Below are 18,782 nucleotides of genomic sequence, written 5' to 3' on the forward strand. Positions count from 1 at the left end.
AACAGCAAGATAGAAGAAAAGAAGCTTATCAGGGTCATCTATTCAGGCAACTTTAAACACAAACTCAAGACTTCTGAAAGATGAACAAAAAATCACGAGTCAGCCTCTGACCACGAAGGCCTTTCGCTGCTCCTGCTGCAGTCTGTGACAAGACTCTACAACCCATATACCTTTTCAAGGAGATCGTAACAAAATTCCAGACCATCAAATTCTGACAAAACTTAGGTAACTTTTTGCAAAGGACCCTCAATGATTATCTTCAAATTCTGCTGCTTGAAGCTCCTCATTAGCTGAACGTGCTTCAGTGTCAGGAAGAGGAAGCTACATTCTCCCAATCCCACAACCTCTCTTCCAAATCATTAGTCCTCAGCTTACATTGGCCAATTCCCCAGTGAATGTTCTAGGTAACTGTAGGCTTCTTCTCTACTCTTAAGTTTTGCAATCATCCAGGGATTTGATTCAGTTTAGTTCAGTCGCTCAGTCGTGTCCAACCCTTTGCAACCCCATGTACCACTAAAACACAAAATACAGTTACCATTATAGTTCTATTTATTACCCTCTTCATCTCCCAAACTTTACCTATATATTCTTTCTTTTAATTAAATTTTTTTTTCTTTCTTCTTTTAAAGCATAGGACTTACTCCATAAAATAATTTAAAATCGATACAGAAAAAGAAGTCCTCCATAATTTCTCTTTCACTGAAAGTAAAAGTGTTAGTCACTCAATCGTGTTTGCCTCTTTGTGACCCCACGGACTGCAGCCCATCAGGCCCTGCTGTCCATGGAGTTCTCCACACAAGAATACTGGAGTGGGTTGCCATGCTCTCCTCCAGGGGATCTTCCCAACCCAGGGATCAAACCCTGGTCTCCTACACTGCAGGCAGATTCTTTACCGTCTAAGCCGCCAGATGATCACTATTCACAGCTTAATTTATCATTTAAAAAAATTTAATGCCTACATTACTATTTGTGTGTTGATGCAGGTGATATTACACATACTGCTTAATTAATACAGTATAAAGCTGTAGAGTACATGGTTTTCCATGTTAACATCCTATATTTTTCAATGGCTGCAGAGCAATCCACTCTACGGATAAATCAAATATTATGTAATTCCAAATAAAAACCTAGTTTTCAATTTTTTTACACTTATACTATCACTTCTATCCTCTAGGTAACCTCTCAAATATCTCAAAAGTGTAATCTCTTCTCCATCTGCACAACTACTATTCAAGTCACTATTCTCTTCTCATCTAGACTATCTCAATAGCCAACTGTCTCCTTGCTCAGTTTTCTCCACCTGTATTCCACTCCTCCTACTACAAAAATCTTTCTAAAATGCAAATCTGACCTAAACTCCTCACTGGCTTTCACTGCTTGTAGGATAAATCCCAACTTTCTGAACATGGTTTCTAAGGCCCTTAATCATCTATATTTTGTTTATACCTACATTTATTTCATCTTCTGCCTCTTGCTTCTTCTATGTTAAAACCATAAGTAACTGCCTTAAGTTACCCGTGTCATTTTTCTTGCTCTTATCTCTTGGCCTCTGAAATATTCTGGTCACTGGCTTACCTAGCACCTATATATTCTTTAAATCTCAGATTATAAGAACATTTTTTGATTATTTACACCTGAGTTAGGGTGCTTAACTGTGCATTCCTATTTTCCTCTCATTCTTTTAACTTCAACAAAATAAACTTCATACTTCTCACCGAAAAATGTATACATTTTACCATGATACCATTTTTTAAGTGTATTTCTATAAATCCAGCCAGTTATCCTTCTAAATAAGGATAATTATCTCCTGCTAGTGTACATAATCAGCTCCTAATGATCAAGTGATGTACACTATGTGAAAATGCTGAGAGTATGCTGCTGCTGCTAAGTCGCTTTAGTCGTGTCCAACTCTGTGCAACCCCACAGATGGCAGCCCACCAGGCTCCTCCATCCCTGGGATTCTCCAGGCAAGAATACTGGAGTGGGTTGCCATTTCCTTCTCCAATGCATAAAAGTGAAAAGTGAAAGCAAAGTGAATCATAAGTCAAATCTAAACTGCCAATAACTTTCTTAAAATATAACTGAAGTACAGTAGACAAAAAACTTGTAAGAGTGCTTCTGGATCACCAAATACAGATCAAATAGTCTTCTGACTCAAATAATAATAAACATTATAAAGGTGTATCCTAAAATGTCACATAAGACATTAAGTAGCAAAAAGATACTACCTAATACAACATAAACTATGTCACAAAAATAAAACATTTTGGGTGCAATGCAGTTGATATCAGTGTGGCACGAACAGCTAAGATTAGGACCTGCTATTTTGATCAATGTTTGTGTTAATCTATAGAGTCTGGGGAAAAAGAGGGGTGGTGATGAAAAGATCCAGCAACTCAAAGAATAAATCTCTAGCAACCAGATGTCCTAGTTTTCTCCTTGCTGGCTCAATAGGCAATCTGACAATATAGTTTTCTTGTGCCTCCACAATTCACTTCGCCACCCATGCGTTTATCTTCTCGGCTCACTTAAGTGTAGGTATACTTTGATTTCAAACTCCTCTGTCCAAACAAAACTAACCATTCCATTTGATGATGCCAGAAATTTACAAAGGCACATTTTTCTCCATAGTATTACAGTTATTATAGTTTTACAAATCACTTTTTTTGGTATATTATCCTCATACAATCTAGTAAGGTCAATAGTATTATTCATTCTGTATGTATATATGTATATGTTTACATGCAGACACACACATATCTATCTCTGGCAAACTTCCAAAGCTGGATGACTTACAGAAAAGCATTGCTGTTTAATTGCTAAGTCGCGTCTGACTTTTTTGCGACCCCGTGGACTATAGCCTGCCAGGCTCTTCTGTCCATGGGATTTCCCAGGTAAGAATACTGGAGTGGGTTGCCATTTCTTCTCTAGGGGATCTTCCCAACCCAAGGATGGAACTCGCATCTCCAATAAAGATAACAAATTTGTTGTGTATGTGTGTGTGTGCACTTTCCTGATGGCTCAGATTAATCAACAAATAGAGGTAAGATCAGAATTCTTTTTTGGATAACAAGATTAAAAATAGGCAAATTTTGATTAAGAGAGAAGAGAGATTTTACTTTAAAACCAAAATCAAATTTTGATTACTTTAAGAGATTACTGAGGAAGAAAGGGCACCAACATCGGGAAACTAGCACAGAATATAAACTTCAGGAACGGATACTACTGTCTGTGTTCAATTTTGATAATCTCCAACTGAGCATATAAAAGTTACAGAAAAAAATATTTATAATAAACGGCAGTAAAGACAGTTCTACTCTGAAGTTAAATTCTTAAAATACTACAGATTTAATTGTGAAGGTAATTTTTATATGTTATTTATTAATTAAAATACAGATTATAAAAACTTAAAGGATATTTATATATAGCTTGCTTGAGATACATTGACCCTAGTTTGGTTACAGTGCCATTCCAACATATTGACATAAAACATAAATTCAAGATGACAGTTGGCCTTAAGAGCAATTTGCATGAGTATTTTTCAAAAGAGTACACTTACTTGCTATTTTAAAAAAATCTCAAATAGGATTCATTTTCAAATGTGATTTGCACAAAACATATTAGACACATTACAAAAGCACCAGTGTTCTTATGTAGATATGAGAATTCTAAAATAATATACTCTTCTCCTTTTACAAATCAATTTTCTCTGTAGTTTTGTTCTTTATGTGTGACCAAACAAGAACAACTAGTTTTTGACAGACTGATAATTAGCTAAAGCATGATTTAACATAACTTTTACCTAAAAGACTTTACAGAAATCAAAATTATGTATTTTTTAAGTATAAGTAAGGAAAAACCTAAGATGAATTAAGATTTCAAAAGAGCAAGGAGAAAGCTATCTTTCAGAATATCTCTTCTCAGAGATATTTAATAAATACCTAATTCATTATAATTAAAATATTTAATTGGTTAGACTAAAATAGTGGTTTTATTTTATAAAAAGACATTTTTATGTTCTTGTCTGTTAGTACTAAGTGCTTGGGGGATGAGCCAAGGCTACAATAAATCACTGCCTTATCAATCTAAATTTTAGTATTCCATTATAATTCACATAGTAAAGTCTTTGAGAAAAGGTCAAATACTCACCAATGTTTTGGGGTAACCTGGCTCAGACTGATAACTTCATCGAGGATTTCATTTTTAGCTTTTTCAAATAGTTCATTCTAGGCAACATAGATACAAGTAAGTAAGATTTTCATAAGACAGTCAATTTGCCCTGCCATGATTTTCAGAGATAACTAAAAGGAAAGCCTGTGACAGGCTCCTGGCTGGGCTTAGGTCTGAAGTATCCATGACCTGCAAGTAATGCTCTTCTCTTCTAGACTCTTTTCAGGAATGCCAATAACCAGATAAGGACACAAAAACGGACACAAATGCCCACCTTATTCACTCAATTCTGAATGTAGCTTTTCATGTAACATTTGTTTAGGTAAGTTTTTCATGTAATGTTATGTGACAGCTGTCAACACATATTAATTTTAATATAGTAGTGACAGTATCTAATGCTATTTTACAACTGATGGCATTTTAAAATAAAGGAAAACCAATACTTAAGTCCTATTAACTTAGAATAGTTTAAAAGGTTAAAAAGCTGATGTATCATTTTTAAAAGTTTATATTATATAAACATGTTAATTTATGACCTTGAAAGAATAGTCTTCAACTTCTTAGAAAAAAATTTTTTAAATACTTGTTTGCATATGCTAGAATCCCTAATTGATTTTTAATATTATGTAATAAATGATTTAAATTATTGTAGAAGTGACAACTGTTCCTCCAAATGTATTCCTGTAACTCTAAAATTAGTAATCATGGTTAAAAACAATTTAGCTTACCAGATTTTACTCATTAACTTAAATTCTGTTAGAGCACAATATTAAATTAGATATACACAAAATCCATAAGGCACACAAACATTACCCGGTCAAGTTCTCGCAGGCGAGGATAGTTATTCTTCCACTCAGTTTCAAGGTTAAAACGTGTTGCTGAGGAAGAAGGAAAGATGCTCAGGTTTGAGGAATCTCCTTCGTTCCAGACACAGTGGTTAAAGGCTATCTCACATATCCGGTATATTAACTGAATTTCTGAATGTGCACTGATAGCTCCTGAGTACTCTGGGCTTTCCATGTCTGCTGCTGCTAAGTTGCTTCAGTTGTGTCCGACTCTGTGCGACCCCACAGATGGCAGCCCACCAGGCTCTTCCATCCCTGGGATTCTCCAGGCAAGAATACTGGAGTGGGTTGCCATTTCCTTCTCCAACGCACATATGCATGCTAAGTTGCTTCAGTCATGTCCAACTCTGTGCGACCCAATGGACAGCAGTCCACCAGGCTCCTCTGTCCATGGGATTCTCTAGGCAAGAATACTGGAGTGGTTTGCCATGTCCTTCTCCATCTCAATATCTCAGAATCTGCATTATTGAAACAGTTTTCCAAAGTAATCCTTTTGACTTTAGTTTTTCCATTTTCAATCCACAGATCACACAGCTGACACAATTTAGTACAGTTGCTAAGAGCACAGGACTCTGAAGTCAAGTCACCAACTCAACTCTGATTTTGAACTCCATTCAAATCCCAGGTCTATTTTCTGTTACTGTGTGATGCTGGGTGCATTATTATTCAGGCAAGTTATTCTCTGCCTCAGTCTGCTCTTTGGTAAAATGAGAATAATACAAGATTGCTGAGGGACTAATGGGCTAAATAGGTAGGATTTCCTACTGAGAAAACGGGAGGGTATACTCTTGCCAAATGAAACTATGGAAGCAAGCAAAACCATGCAAAAGGAAGGCCTGGAGTTCAGGAACCAGTACAATATACCTGAAAGTACACTGGCTGCTCTGCCTCCCAACACATTTCCTCTCATTCCTCTAACAAGGCGGAATCTGAGTTCTCTATAGTTTTCTAGGCTCTTTCTCTCAAACATTACTGCAAGCTTTCTGTTTAAACTCTGTAATGTGCTCCTAGCAATTGTTCCTCTGAAAGGAAAAATCCTGCTCTCATACAACTGAAGATTGGTATTTTTCCATTTCCCATATACTATTATAGTAAATGAACAAAAAGGAAGTCAAGAATCTGATGGATGCCTAAGTCTGTCAGGTAATAAAATACATAAATTTGAGAGCTTATTTTAAAAACCCAACATACCTTTGAAACTATCAGCCTGTTGTTCAACTGACTCTCGTACCATTTTCCAAAAGCAGTCTGATACAGCAAGGCTTAGATTTCTTGTAGTCACCTGGTGTGCCTTTAGCATGCTTGTCCTACAAAACAATAACCAGAGTTAAAGTACATTAAAGTGGCAGAAAGGACAATACTATCATCAAGTTTGAGAATGTGCTTGTTATAACCTAATGAGAACAACCACTTAATTGCTTTATACTAGGGCTGTCCAATGAACTTTCCACGATAAAGTAATCTATATCTGTGCTGTCCAATACAGCAGCTACTAGTCACATGGGTTACTGATGCCTTGAAATGTGTGGCTAGTGTGACTGAGAAACTTCAGTGTTCCTTTAATGTTAATCTGAATTCAAACAAGCACACAGGGTTAGTGACTACTGTAATGAATAGCTTAGTTATTGTTGTTGTTTAGTCACTAAGTAGTGTCCAGCTCTTTGAGACTTCATGTACTGGAGCCCACCAGGCTCCTCTGTCCACTGAATTCTGCAGGCAAGAATACTAGAGTGGGTTGCCATTTCCCTCTCCAGGGATTCTTCCTGACCCAGGGATTGAACCCACATCTCCTGCTTGGCATGCAGAATTCCTCACCACTGAGCCACCAGGCAAGCCCTAGCACAGTTCTACCCACATCCCAAAAGATAATTCTCAAGACTATGGGTGAAAGGTCTGCCTTGACTTACTATACTAATATACAGGAAAACACACTCTTCTAGCTCAAGACTCTCTACATGTTACAATGTTTTAAAATTCAGTTGCTCTTTAGCATTTCCTTTTTGCTTTTCTGTTAGTTTCTTATTTTGTTAACATCTGTCAGTATCTATTTAAGGATATCTCTTTGACACTGCCACCTCTCACTCCCAAGTTTCCCCAATACTCTGAGAAATCTGGATACGTATTTAAAAATAAGTGTTGATTTTTAAAAAATCACCTTGTAAGGGAAACAACTTAAGAGGCACTGGTGTTGTCCCTGGTGCCCATATGCCAAGGGGCAGTTGATTACAACACAATGTTTTGTACTATGTGATAAACTGCTCCCAACTGTGTCCCAGTAGTCTGAGGACTTGCTTACTAGATACAGATGACTGTTTGAGAATTCATCTCTGGAAAGTCAACGTTAAACTGACAGCTATAAGAGAAACTTTTAAATTGGAAACAGCTGAAGTTACTCCCTCACTATCAATTCTTTAAATATTTCAATAAGATACTTACTTTAGGAGTTTTGAATTCTGAAAAAATTCTTCTTCATAGTCTCTTATAGCTTCAATGCTTTCAGAGCTGTTTCCTATGGAAAGATGGTGGTAAAGTTCTCACTAAGTTCATTTTTATTATTTGAAAAAAACCAAAAAACTAATGATCCATCTTTGCATACCTTTTCCTGTTACAACAGCAAAATAACCTAGAGCTTTCATTGGGAAGAGTTTTCCTTCAATTATCTGCTGAATCTATTTTTAAAAGTAGGAAAAAATAAACATGACATGTGAGTTTACATAATTTCAAAGCATAATATGCTATTTAGAAAGCAAATTTAACAATGCTGTATATGTATATGTTTAGGTAAACGTATGTCTGTACAAGTGCTGAAATGTATTTCAAATGCTATTTGAGGGAAAAATAAAACACATTTAATTTTGTTATATTAAAAATGTATTATTAAACATAAGTATCAACATTAGAACTTGGAATGATGTACAGTGGCTTAGAGTCAGGCCTTAGTTTGAATTTCTGCTCTGTCACTAATTAGGTATGTGGCCTTAAGTAAGCTCCTTAACTTTTCATAATGGTAGTTGAAAAGAGTACATGATATTTAACACAGTGCCAGGCATGCAGATGCAATCAGTAAATGGTAGCTACTATTATTATTTCCCCAATATCTAAATTCTAACAAAGTTGGATGGTCTTTTTTAATTAATTCTGAAAAAAAAATTGGATCCATTGGTCCTTAACTCTTTTGGGTCAAATCTCTTTTTCTAAATGTAATAAAAACTGCAGACTCTGTCCCCAGAAAAACAAACATTTGCACAGATCTATCATTCACACATAATATAAAAGAATTCCTACTTTCAGAAACTCATTCAGATAAACATTGAGGTAAGAATCCCTCTTCTAAGTAACATTCTTAAGCTAATGCTAAATCTTTAGTGTAAAAAGAAAAGACTGATAGAAGCTTCAACTGTATTCAAAGGAAATACAAGCTCATTACCCTAAAGAAGAGAAGAAAATGAAAGAAAAGATGGGAAATGGGAAGGAAGCACAGAAGTTTGCTTCTACCTCATTTTCCCTTTTCCATATCAGGACCAATACTGCCATGGCAGGCCTTCTCCTTGAAAACAGGGCAAAGCTAAGGTCATGGAGACTGCAGGAAAGAGTTAACACAGCAGGCTGAGATTGCTGTCCTCAGAAAGGCCTGCTTGTCCTTGGCTGGCATCTGTGAACTTAACCGGTAAACAATCCCCTACATTGTTACAGAACTTTCCCTAAGTAACAGTGGCTTATTGTGCAATCAATGTGGTTTATGAACATCTGCTTTCCTTTGGGCGTCTGGAATTTTGGTATTTGTGGGTGCCTATGTGACCAGCCCTCAATAAAAACCTTAGGTGCTGAGTCTCTAGTTAGTACCTCGTTGGTGGAGGCTTAAGCATTTCTTGTGTGACTCTACTGGGAAAGGACTCCTGGAAAATTGAGCCTGGTTTCCTTCAGACATCATCTCTTGCATCTTCTTCTTAGGTATAAGTATGACTATGTACTGAGTCCTATGAGTCTTTCCAGACAATCAGTGAACCTAGGGGTGGTCTCTCTTGGGAATTCTTACCACAGAGGCATAGTCCCACAAATTTTCAGATTTGTGAGAAAAAGAGAAGTTCTAAACAGAAGCACAAGGGATGGCTATTTATATTTCAAGCTCTTGTTCTATGGGGGATGAGGTTATAATAATAACAATGGATGATAGCCACAATTTACGTAACACTCTCATGCTAAGCTCAACCACTTTACAACAAACATTTAACTCAATAAATCTTCATAACCTATGAGATGTGCTTGTGCTTAGCTGCTCAGGTGTATCAGACTCTCTATGACCCCACAGACTGCAGCCCGCCAGGCTCCTCTGTTCATGGGATTCTCCAGGAAAGAATATTAGAGTGGGTTGCCATTCCCTTCTCCAGGGGATCATCCCAACCCAGGGATGGAACTCAGGTCTCCTGTGCTGCAGAATTTTAGTACCATTAATATTTTCATTTCCAACAGGTGACAAAGCCTAAAGCACTGAAAAAGTGAAATAACTTACCCAGTGTTACATAGCAACAGCAGAGCAGATGGGAAACTAAGGCAATCTGGCTTAGTTTGTGCGCTTTCACCCACTTTTACATTATGCCTTCACAATTAAGAAGAGCGCATGCCCTAGTAAAACTTGCACACAATGGTACCTTGGAACAAAGTTCTTTCCTTGTTAAGGGAGGAGGAGAAAATGGACACGGAACACCATGCACAGATGTCATGTGTGTGTGTTTGTGTGTATGCTCAGGGGCTAAGTCGTCTGACTCTTTGTGACCTCATGGACTGTAGCCTACCAGGCTCCTCTTGTCCATGGAATTTTTCAGGCAAGATCCTTCTTCAGGGGATCTTCGCAACCTAGGAATTGAACCCGTGTCTCCTGCATTGGCAGGTGGATTCTTTTATCACTGAGCCACCAGGGAAGCTCATATAGAAGTCACAAGAATATCAGAAATGAAAATAACCCTAGAGATAAACTAGCCTAATAGACTGGATTGTGCTCTTCCTGGATGCAGAACAAATTAACAAGATTTGCCCAAGGACATGTAGCCAGCTGTTGGTAGAGCATGGATAAGAATGCTGAGCCTAGACACCCCATCCAATGCCTTCTTTATTATGAACATCTGCCACACGCTCTTTAATCAGTTAAGAAAGGTAATGTTTATCTGAATAAAAAATAAAAAAATTTAAAACAAAGTATAACATAAGTAATGTCCAGAAGGAATTTAAACCATCACTAGTTTTACACTAATTTATGAATATTAACTAATGTTAAAAAATACTGCAATGAGGTTAATGACTATGTCAGCCTACAAAATTTAGAGTAAGCAACATTAGTTTTAAGAATTTGAATCAAACTAGTTATAACTGTAGAATTACACTTAAACCTCAATTCTGCACTTACATAATTTACTATAATTTAACAATACTTTGCTTTTTTAATGAAAACCAAGAAAAATCCCATTACTACTTTTATTTCACAAGGAAATCTTTTTCCCCCCATTCAGTTTCTGTCATAACTAAAGCTTGCATAAAGAATTTGCCCTCACCCTGCTTGGACTAGTCACATTTTTCTCTGCCAGGTCTACTTTGGTCAAAACAAATATTGTCCTTCTTCCATGAGGATCCATTTGACTGACCAAGTCTGTAACAATGCTGCGTTCAGCATCCACAGATCCATCTGAAAATAAATTGAAAAATGACACTGTAATGGCTACAAAGTGGGTTTTAAAAACTTCAAGAAGCTACATCTTGTGTCTAACACTATAGTAAAATCATCTTTCTTAATATTTTATCTTAGTTGTGAAAAGAAATTCTAGCCAATAAGAATTTCTATGATGCCTACACAGGGAAATTCATCAAAATATCACCAACCTCAATTCTACTTATAAAATGAACAGGAGGAGAAAATAAAACATTTGTTTTATATGTTTATGTAAAGTGAAGTTGCTCAGTCACGTCCAACTCTTTGTGACCCCATGGACTGTAGCCTACCAGGCTCCTCCATCCATAGGATTTTCCAGGCAAGAGAACTGGAGTGGGTTGCCATTTCCTTCTCCAAGGGATCTTCCTGACCCAGGGATCAAACCCGGGTCTTCCGTGTTATACGCAGACACTTTACCATCTGAGCCACCAGGGAAGCCCATGTTTATGTAACACATATGTAAAACAAACCTTCATTGCTAAATAAGGAAGAATACTAGTGCAATTAAAACCTTTCAATAAGATTTACCTTGAATACATAGTATGATGGCATTAGGGTTCTGCATGTAAGCTTTGCTGATACTGAAAATAGTTTCCTTTGTGTCAGGAGCCATCCCTGATGTCACAGTCTTGAAGAAAAAGGTTTTAAAGGTCATTATAAATGTCTGCCACAACAGAATAAGATAAGATACATGTTTTGTATACACTTACATTAATCACACCTGGTAGGTCAACAAGCACCATCCTCTGTAGTCCAGGACCTTTTACATTTAAGGATATGGTCTGTTCAGGGAAAAAAAAATCCAAAAGCCAAAAAACTAACTGAAAGACAGCTTGTTAGCAATTTTTTTGTTGACACATATCCTGAAAATTCTTTATCTCATTCATTTAGATATGTGGTTCAGAAAAAAAGTTATGCTTTTTCTGATCATGGGAATAATTATTTCATAAAACTTTCCCACAAAATGAAACATTCTTTGGAATATTAAAAAAAAAAAAAGACTATCTTCGAACTGCTTCAATCTAAATATCAATGCTAATATCATGATTTCAAACCATAAAATACTGGATTTCCATAAAACATGGTTGAAATGAATTGCAGGACTTACCTCAGGGCTAACAGTACAGCCTTCTTTCACATTTTTCCGCATTCGGAGTTCTATTTCACGTCTTAATGCGGCAAGCTATCAATGGAAAAACAACAAAATCCTAAGAAAACTGTCAGTTAAATATTCCATTTAGTTGTCTTTTATAAGTTTACACAGATTATAAAAAATTACACATATAAACCTCATACGAAACCTACTTACATCTTCCTCTTTAGTAAGATCAAACTCCCGAGAACTATCTTTAAATAAGGCCACGTGATGAGGGCCTTCACTCAGAGTCACCTGAAATTAACAGAAAATTGAGAAGACTGTATTTACAATTTCTATTAATTCCCACAGTACTTACATGGTTCCATTTCCCAGTCAATGTTGTACAAAGTACCAAGCACAAAACCATCAATCTCAAAACTTGAAAAACTAAAAGGAAATTTTGCATTGCACATCAATAGTAAATTTAGGTAACAATTCATTTCTTTAACATCTATTTACTGAGAGTTAAATGTTTCAGAGGTTGTAGGTGTTCTCCATCTCCACTCACTCCTTAGGTGATCTTATCCATTAGGGAGTTAACTACCACCTTTAGATGTTTGACTATGACTCCTCCATTTCCATCTCTAGTCCAGATCGCCCTCCAAACTTGCACATCCAGCTGCTGCTTTGTTAACATCCCAAAGGCAAGCCCCAAACTCCTGATCTTTGTTCTTGTCTGAAGGATGACTTCTACTAATTTCTACACTAGGAAAAATTTCAAATGCTACATATCAATTCTTTCGTCAAAATTCTTCATTTCAACACAATGGACAAACTTCGTTAAAGTGATTACTTCCCTGAAGAACTTCGTTTGGCCTACCTTTTTCTTTTAACTGAAATATGGTTAACAAACAATATTATGTTAGTTTTGGTGTACAAAACAGTGATTCAACATTTAAATACATTAGACAATGATCACCACAATAAGTCTATTGACCCAGAGGGCCTATTTTCTTACCTTAACTGGAGAACGTGTCATCATCTCCCCAGACCCTCTAGGAAATATTCGTGCCTGAGCAATCATTTCCAACACACTAGTTTTTCCAGCACTTTGATCTCCAACCACAACAACCTTACCACAAAATAAATACCACATATTCAAATTTTTTGATACGAACTTAAATTCAATACATTTGGAATGCTGCTGGGAATTAGTCTTTAAAAACTGTCCAGTTAAATGATTTTAAAATATCCAGAAAAAAAAAATGATAGTTTATACATGGATGTGTACTGAAAATAAACAGTAAAACATCAATTGGATCCATTATTTATAGCCAAATTTTTATTACTAATGCTAAACTACTAGTTTTAAAACCAGATTAACATTACTATTGCATAAATCTCTTCCATAGCTAGTTTACTCTTTATAAAGACATTTTCAATTCTGTGAGGTTATATTTCTCCTATGTACCTAATTTTATCTACCAAGCAGGAATTTTAATATCATAGACATCATGTATATATAATGCCAAATATCTGAAAGCCCTCCTTCATTATGCATAAATACAAGTAAACTAATGCACCAAAACAGTCAAACAACATTCAATGCTTGAGACATCACCTAGAACACATGAATATTATAGAGAAAATTTTGTCTTTGTCTATGTATACACACACACGCAACTTTTTAAAAAACTAATGTGCTTTTCTGCTAATGGGCAATTTCACTGTGTACTAATTTTTCACTTACCCTTGGCAGATGATCTTGTGTATTATAACTGGCATCATAATCAGACAGAACATCAAGAACTTCAGAATACATATCAATCAAAGATTTCTATAAAATTCAAAAAATCAATATTATAAAATACAGAAAACATTTTTAAAAACCCACAGATGTGTCAGGATAAAAAAGCTGGTAAATTCAAAGAGTTCCCATAATTATATTCTGAGTAAATGTAAAACAGTATAGAATAAAATTCCATAGCTTCTTATCCAATTTATTTCAAGAGACACTGATTTAACACAGTATGTTAATTCAGGATTTCCTAATCTTCCAATTAAACACTAAAAGAGGGAGGTTACTGTTTAACATTGAAGAGCTAGGGGCTTCCCTGGTGGTCCGGTGGCTAAGACTCCCAGCGTCCAATGCTAGGTGCCCTGGATGGATCCCAGAGCCGGGAACTAGGTCCCACACGCCTGCAACTAAGAATCTGCACACCACAACTAAATATCCTTCACGCTACAACTTAAGAACAACTAAGGATCCACATGATAAAACTAAGGACCCGGGGCAGACAAATAAATAAATATTAAAAAAAAAAAATACTGAAGAGCTAATATTAAGTGCCCAACAAAGAAAGACCATTAACACTCAATACCAGGTACCAACTGAAAGGAATGTTTGGTGTTTCCCTCTCAGAGAGGGAGAGAGAGACTGAAGAAAAGGTAAAGTAGAGAAAGAATCACCAAAATTATTGTTAAATCAGTAAGGACGAGTAGTGTATACTGATAACTGGGCAGACTAAAACATGAGAGCACCAGGAGCAGACATCCTGTATTGTTCTCTCAGTAAAACCAGGGTCAAACAAGTTTTCTGGAAAATAACAAACTTCAAGTATTTGAGGAATGACTGAACATATAAACAGGCCTGGGAAAAAGGCTACTACCAAGCATTTAATAATTAAAGGTAAGTTTTAATACCAAAGTAGGAACAAAATGAGGGCCTGAAGTTCCTTTCATCTCTAAACACCTACTAGTAATTAAAAGGAAAGCAACTATTATATTATCCCTTGGACCTAAAGATAAACAACAAACTTTTCAAATCTTCATTACTATTTCACTTAATGAGAGAAAATACAACTGCTCAGGTAAATTCTCAATATTTATTTACACTTGGATGTGACTTTTCCAACTGCCACATATTGGCTTATAAATAAAGTCATGATAGTATTATGCAGTTGTAATTTGGAGTCAGAACTACTAATACATGTTGGTTAAACCAGAACTGTATATCCTTGGACCTTGGCCACAAAATGCATGTGTCATGATTTATTGAAGTTTTGCTACATACACATTCTGTTTACTTATATGACATTTAAGTTAAAAAAAAAGAATTACTTCAATTTAATGTAGCACATACAGGTTGTTTAGTGGGGAATAATAATATTTAATTTACTGATAATGGTAATTATCAATGTGCTGATAACAATACCAGCATGTTTATTCAAAAATTCTTTAAAATGCCTAAGGAACCTTCCAGAAGAAAATGTTAACTATTGTAAAACTGAAGAAAATGGGCTCTTCATGCAGTAGCACTACAAGTAAGGCAATAAAGAGGACATATGTAATTTTCTATTAACTTACTGATTTTACAGCTGCAGAAATGAAGTAAGCCTAGAAGTAAAGTGTTAGTCACTCAGTCGTGTCCAGCTCTCTGCAACCCCACGGGCTATAGCCTGCCAGGCTCCTCTCTCCATGGAGTTCTCCAGACAAGAATATTGGAGTGGGTTGTCATTCCCTTCTCCAGGGGATCTTCCCCACCCAGGGATTGAACCCAGGTCTCCTGCATTGCAGGCAGATTCTTTACCACCTGAGCCACTAGGGAAGTTTAATATTTCATAAAAAAATAAATTGATTCACTGATTCACAAGTATGAAGAATTTATGGATCTAATAAAAAAACAAATGTTCGGAGACTATAATCTACAAAGTCTTTAACAAAAGACGAGACCTCCCTTTCCCCCAAGGGCATAAGATTAGAAAGAAAAGGATGATAGAACCCTTTGCAGTTCCTTAAAAACTGGTATTGATGAAGACACAATGTGAAGTGGCAGTTTTGAGAGCTAACAAGTTAAGACACACTTAAAATACCTTAAGCTTTCTATGATGGATGCCTTTGTCATCTTTCTGTAATACTAATTTTCTCAATTCTTTGTTCTCCTTTTCTAGCCGTTCCAAGATTCTCTGGTACTTTAACTGCAACACAGTAATACAAGTAACTTCATAAGAAACCAATCGGTTAAAAAATAACATTAAGTATAAATTAAAATCTTCCTTGATCCTGAAGCACTTAAAATTAATTATTTTATTTAAAAGTTAACTATGAAAATGTTGAACAAAATAATGATGAATATTATCTCAAACAATGAACTTCATAGTTTTCTGTTATAATTGGCATCTTATTGGAAAATTATTTGCTGTTTATGTTGAAGAAATTAATAAAAATACTAAAAATAAAAGGAGTTGAAAAGGCAAGCTCTTAAGTATACTCTATGAAGCACTATTTCCTGCATCAAAATTTTAAATCTTCAGTTAAGGCACATTTGACAAAAATTCAAATTTTGTTTATGCCCCTATATTATTTTATTAAAAAGGTATAAAATAAAAATAGCTAACGGTACCTGACCATGCGTTACATGACAGGCCCTTTACTCAGTGTTTCACCTGTATTAACTCCTTTAAGGCTTCATGTGAGGCCAAGGTTATACAGGTTAGGAATCAGAGGTTAGAGATGCTTAGGAGCCTATCCAAGGTCACATAGTTTTGAATATAGGTCTGAGTTGAGGGCCCAAACTCTTTTAAGTTTTGGTAAGCTTCTATGACCAGAGATTACACATTATAATTTTTAAAATACTGACATAAGAATAATTTAAAAGACTAATATGTTTATACAAGCTTTTTTGTCAAATTAGATGCTTGGCTACACCAATAAATGTGATCCTTTTCTAACTGGTCTGTTTATACTCGATTATTTCTTCTATAAACATTAACCAAGTTCAGAAAATTATTAAGAATTACTCTTTCTTACAACCAACTGGATTTTTTTAAATTTTATTTTCAATTGGAGGACAATTACTTTACAATATTGTGTTGGTTTCTGCCATACGTCAACATGAATCAGTGACTGGTATACACATATCCCCTCCCTCCACAACCTCCCTCCCCATCCCACCAACTGGATGTTTTTGTCCAACTTTACAGTAACATGTCTTTTGTTAATGGAAAGAAAGAAATGGAAAATTTTTCTTGGAAAATATGTTAGGCTGTTACAATCTTCCAAGCACAAAGTAAATAACAAGAGATCATGGCTTTATCCTCAGAGAATGTCCAACTTAAGATAAATTTAAGAAATTATATAGTATGAGACAGGTAGAACTATAGGCTGGTTTATATTATAAATATATTTTTACAGAACTTGTTCATTTATATTCAGTAATAGTACACACAACAAACTTCTGGTAGTTATCTAAGAATTAGACCTATGCTGTCTAATACAGATGGTAGCCACTGGCCACATATGGATAATTAGCACTTGAAATGTGGCAAGTCTGCACTAAGGTGTGTGTTAAGAATAAAATACACATCAGATTTCTATAATTCAGTAAAAATACACAAATACCACATTAATATTTTTATACTAACTAGATCTATAACTATTTTAGATCTACTTTGTTAAATATATTATTAACATTAAAATTTTACCTATTTCTTTTTACCCTTATTTTAATGCAAAAATTTTAAAGTACATATAGCTTGCATTTTATTTCAACTGGACACTATTAATATAGGTAATGTCATTATTATATCATGAATTCTCCATAAAGTACTTTCATCAATGCCTAGCACCTTCCAACAAATAGAAAGATTGATATCAATAGGTATATATAACGGTGGTAGGATTTCTACTGGTTCACTTGGTAAATACTGAATCAAATATGGGGTCTACATTTTCTGGGACTGGAAACACTCTTTAGTATATGTCAATCTGCAGGCTTCCTACAGAGATGTGCTATGGGCCATCATGCAAAATTCTAGGCCAATAATTCTCAAACTTAAGAACTCATCAACATCACTTGAGGGTTTTTAAGAACAAAGACTGCTAAGTTCCACATCCAGAGTTTCTGTTTCAGTGCATTTGGGACTGCATTTCCAACAAGTTCCCAAAGAGTATTACTGATGCTAATTCTCCAGAGATCACATTCTGAGGCCAGTGATTCTTAATCTCTGGCTGCAGACTATAATCACCCAGCTGTGAAGCCATGACAATATTAGGGTTGTTCAGAGCACACTTGATTCTAACATATAGTTGAGTATATGAATCAATACATAGATATTAAGAAAACCTGAGATTCAACATACACTGGTTCCTAATTTCATTTAAATTGCTTTGTCGTACTTTTCTCTAAAAAGAGACCTGATGAGTCTTTTTAATTTAAACGGAATTACCACATATCATTGTATCTATAGAGAATAATTAATGATAGAGTGGATAACGTGGCAATTTTTCAGGAGAATGTTCTCTACTCGATTACATTGCACAGAACAAGTCTTTAAAATAATAATTGTATCATCAACTATAAGAGAATAACTCTTTAGTGTCAGAAATATTAATACCTTTGGAAAGATTATTATCTGATTGGGTTTGGACTTTAGAGAACTGTGATAGATTTCACTCCAATTTCTTTTAACTGTTCCTCTAATTAGCCAATTAATGTAAAAATACAAGCACAGGTTTATACAAGAACAAGTCACTTTCCCCAGTCTTTTCTGCCATAGTCTTCCTCTAAAATTAAAAGCATATGATTCACTCAACAATAGGTTTTACACATAAATGAGTTAATTAAACTTATCAAGTTCCTTCATTATTCCTTATTTCTCAATTAGCTTTTGCATTTGTGGGGGCATCTATTGATAATAATAAGGTTCTATCATTAAATCACTACAAACTTTGCTCAGTTAAAAAGATAAATTCCCACATCACCAAATTTAGAGTATAAGACAAACTCTTTGGTTCTTTTTACCTGACTATGAATTATATTAGTATTACCTGAGTATGCAGAAGCTCTTCTTGAAGTTGGTCAATTTTCTCTTTGTCTGACACCTAAATATTTAAAATAAAAATTTTTTGAGTAGAATTATGTTTATATAGAATATACAGTAAGTTAACTTTTTAAATAAACCATTTTTAACAGTAAAAACTATACACT

At 35.2% G+C, this 18,782-nt stretch overlaps 1 protein-coding gene across 4 annotated transcripts in view; it reads right to left on the bottom strand.

Moving 5' to 3' along the window:
• The window catches only part of OPA1 (OPA1 mitochondrial dynamin like GTPase), an 86,942-nt gene that overhangs the window by 45,839 nt on the left and 22,321 nt on the right, over window positions 1–18,782 (bottom strand). For all 4 annotated transcript variants that reach the window (XM_005903389.3, XM_070371605.1, XM_070371612.1 and 1 more), the window contains 14 exons: window positions 18,623–18,676; window positions 15,667–15,771; window positions 13,545–13,631; window positions 12,813–12,926; window positions 12,026–12,106; window positions 11,825–11,899; window positions 11,427–11,498; window positions 11,245–11,344; window positions 10,562–10,692; window positions 7,612–7,684; window positions 7,452–7,524; window positions 6,207–6,322; window positions 4,984–5,048; window positions 4,150–4,226 (listed from right to left, as the gene is read on the bottom strand). In XM_005903389.3, coding sequence (XP_005903451.2) covers window positions 4,150–4,226; window positions 4,984–5,048; window positions 6,207–6,322; window positions 7,452–7,524; window positions 7,612–7,684; window positions 10,562–10,692; window positions 11,245–11,344; window positions 11,427–11,498; window positions 11,825–11,899; window positions 12,026–12,106; window positions 12,813–12,926; window positions 13,545–13,631; window positions 15,667–15,771; window positions 18,623–18,676 — 1,223 coding nt within the window. The remainder of the gene's footprint in view (window positions 1–4,149; window positions 4,227–4,983; window positions 5,049–6,206; window positions 6,323–7,451; window positions 7,525–7,611; window positions 7,685–10,561; window positions 10,693–11,244; window positions 11,345–11,426; window positions 11,499–11,824; window positions 11,900–12,025; window positions 12,107–12,812; window positions 12,927–13,544; window positions 13,632–15,666; window positions 15,772–18,622; window positions 18,677–18,782) is intronic.

Source organism: Bos mutus, chromosome 1 (assembly GCF_027580195.1).
Source record: "Bos mutus isolate GX-2022 chromosome 1, NWIPB_WYAK_1.1, whole genome shotgun sequence".
NCBI classification, from domain to species: domain Eukaryota; kingdom Metazoa; phylum Chordata; class Mammalia; order Artiodactyla; family Bovidae; genus Bos; species Bos mutus.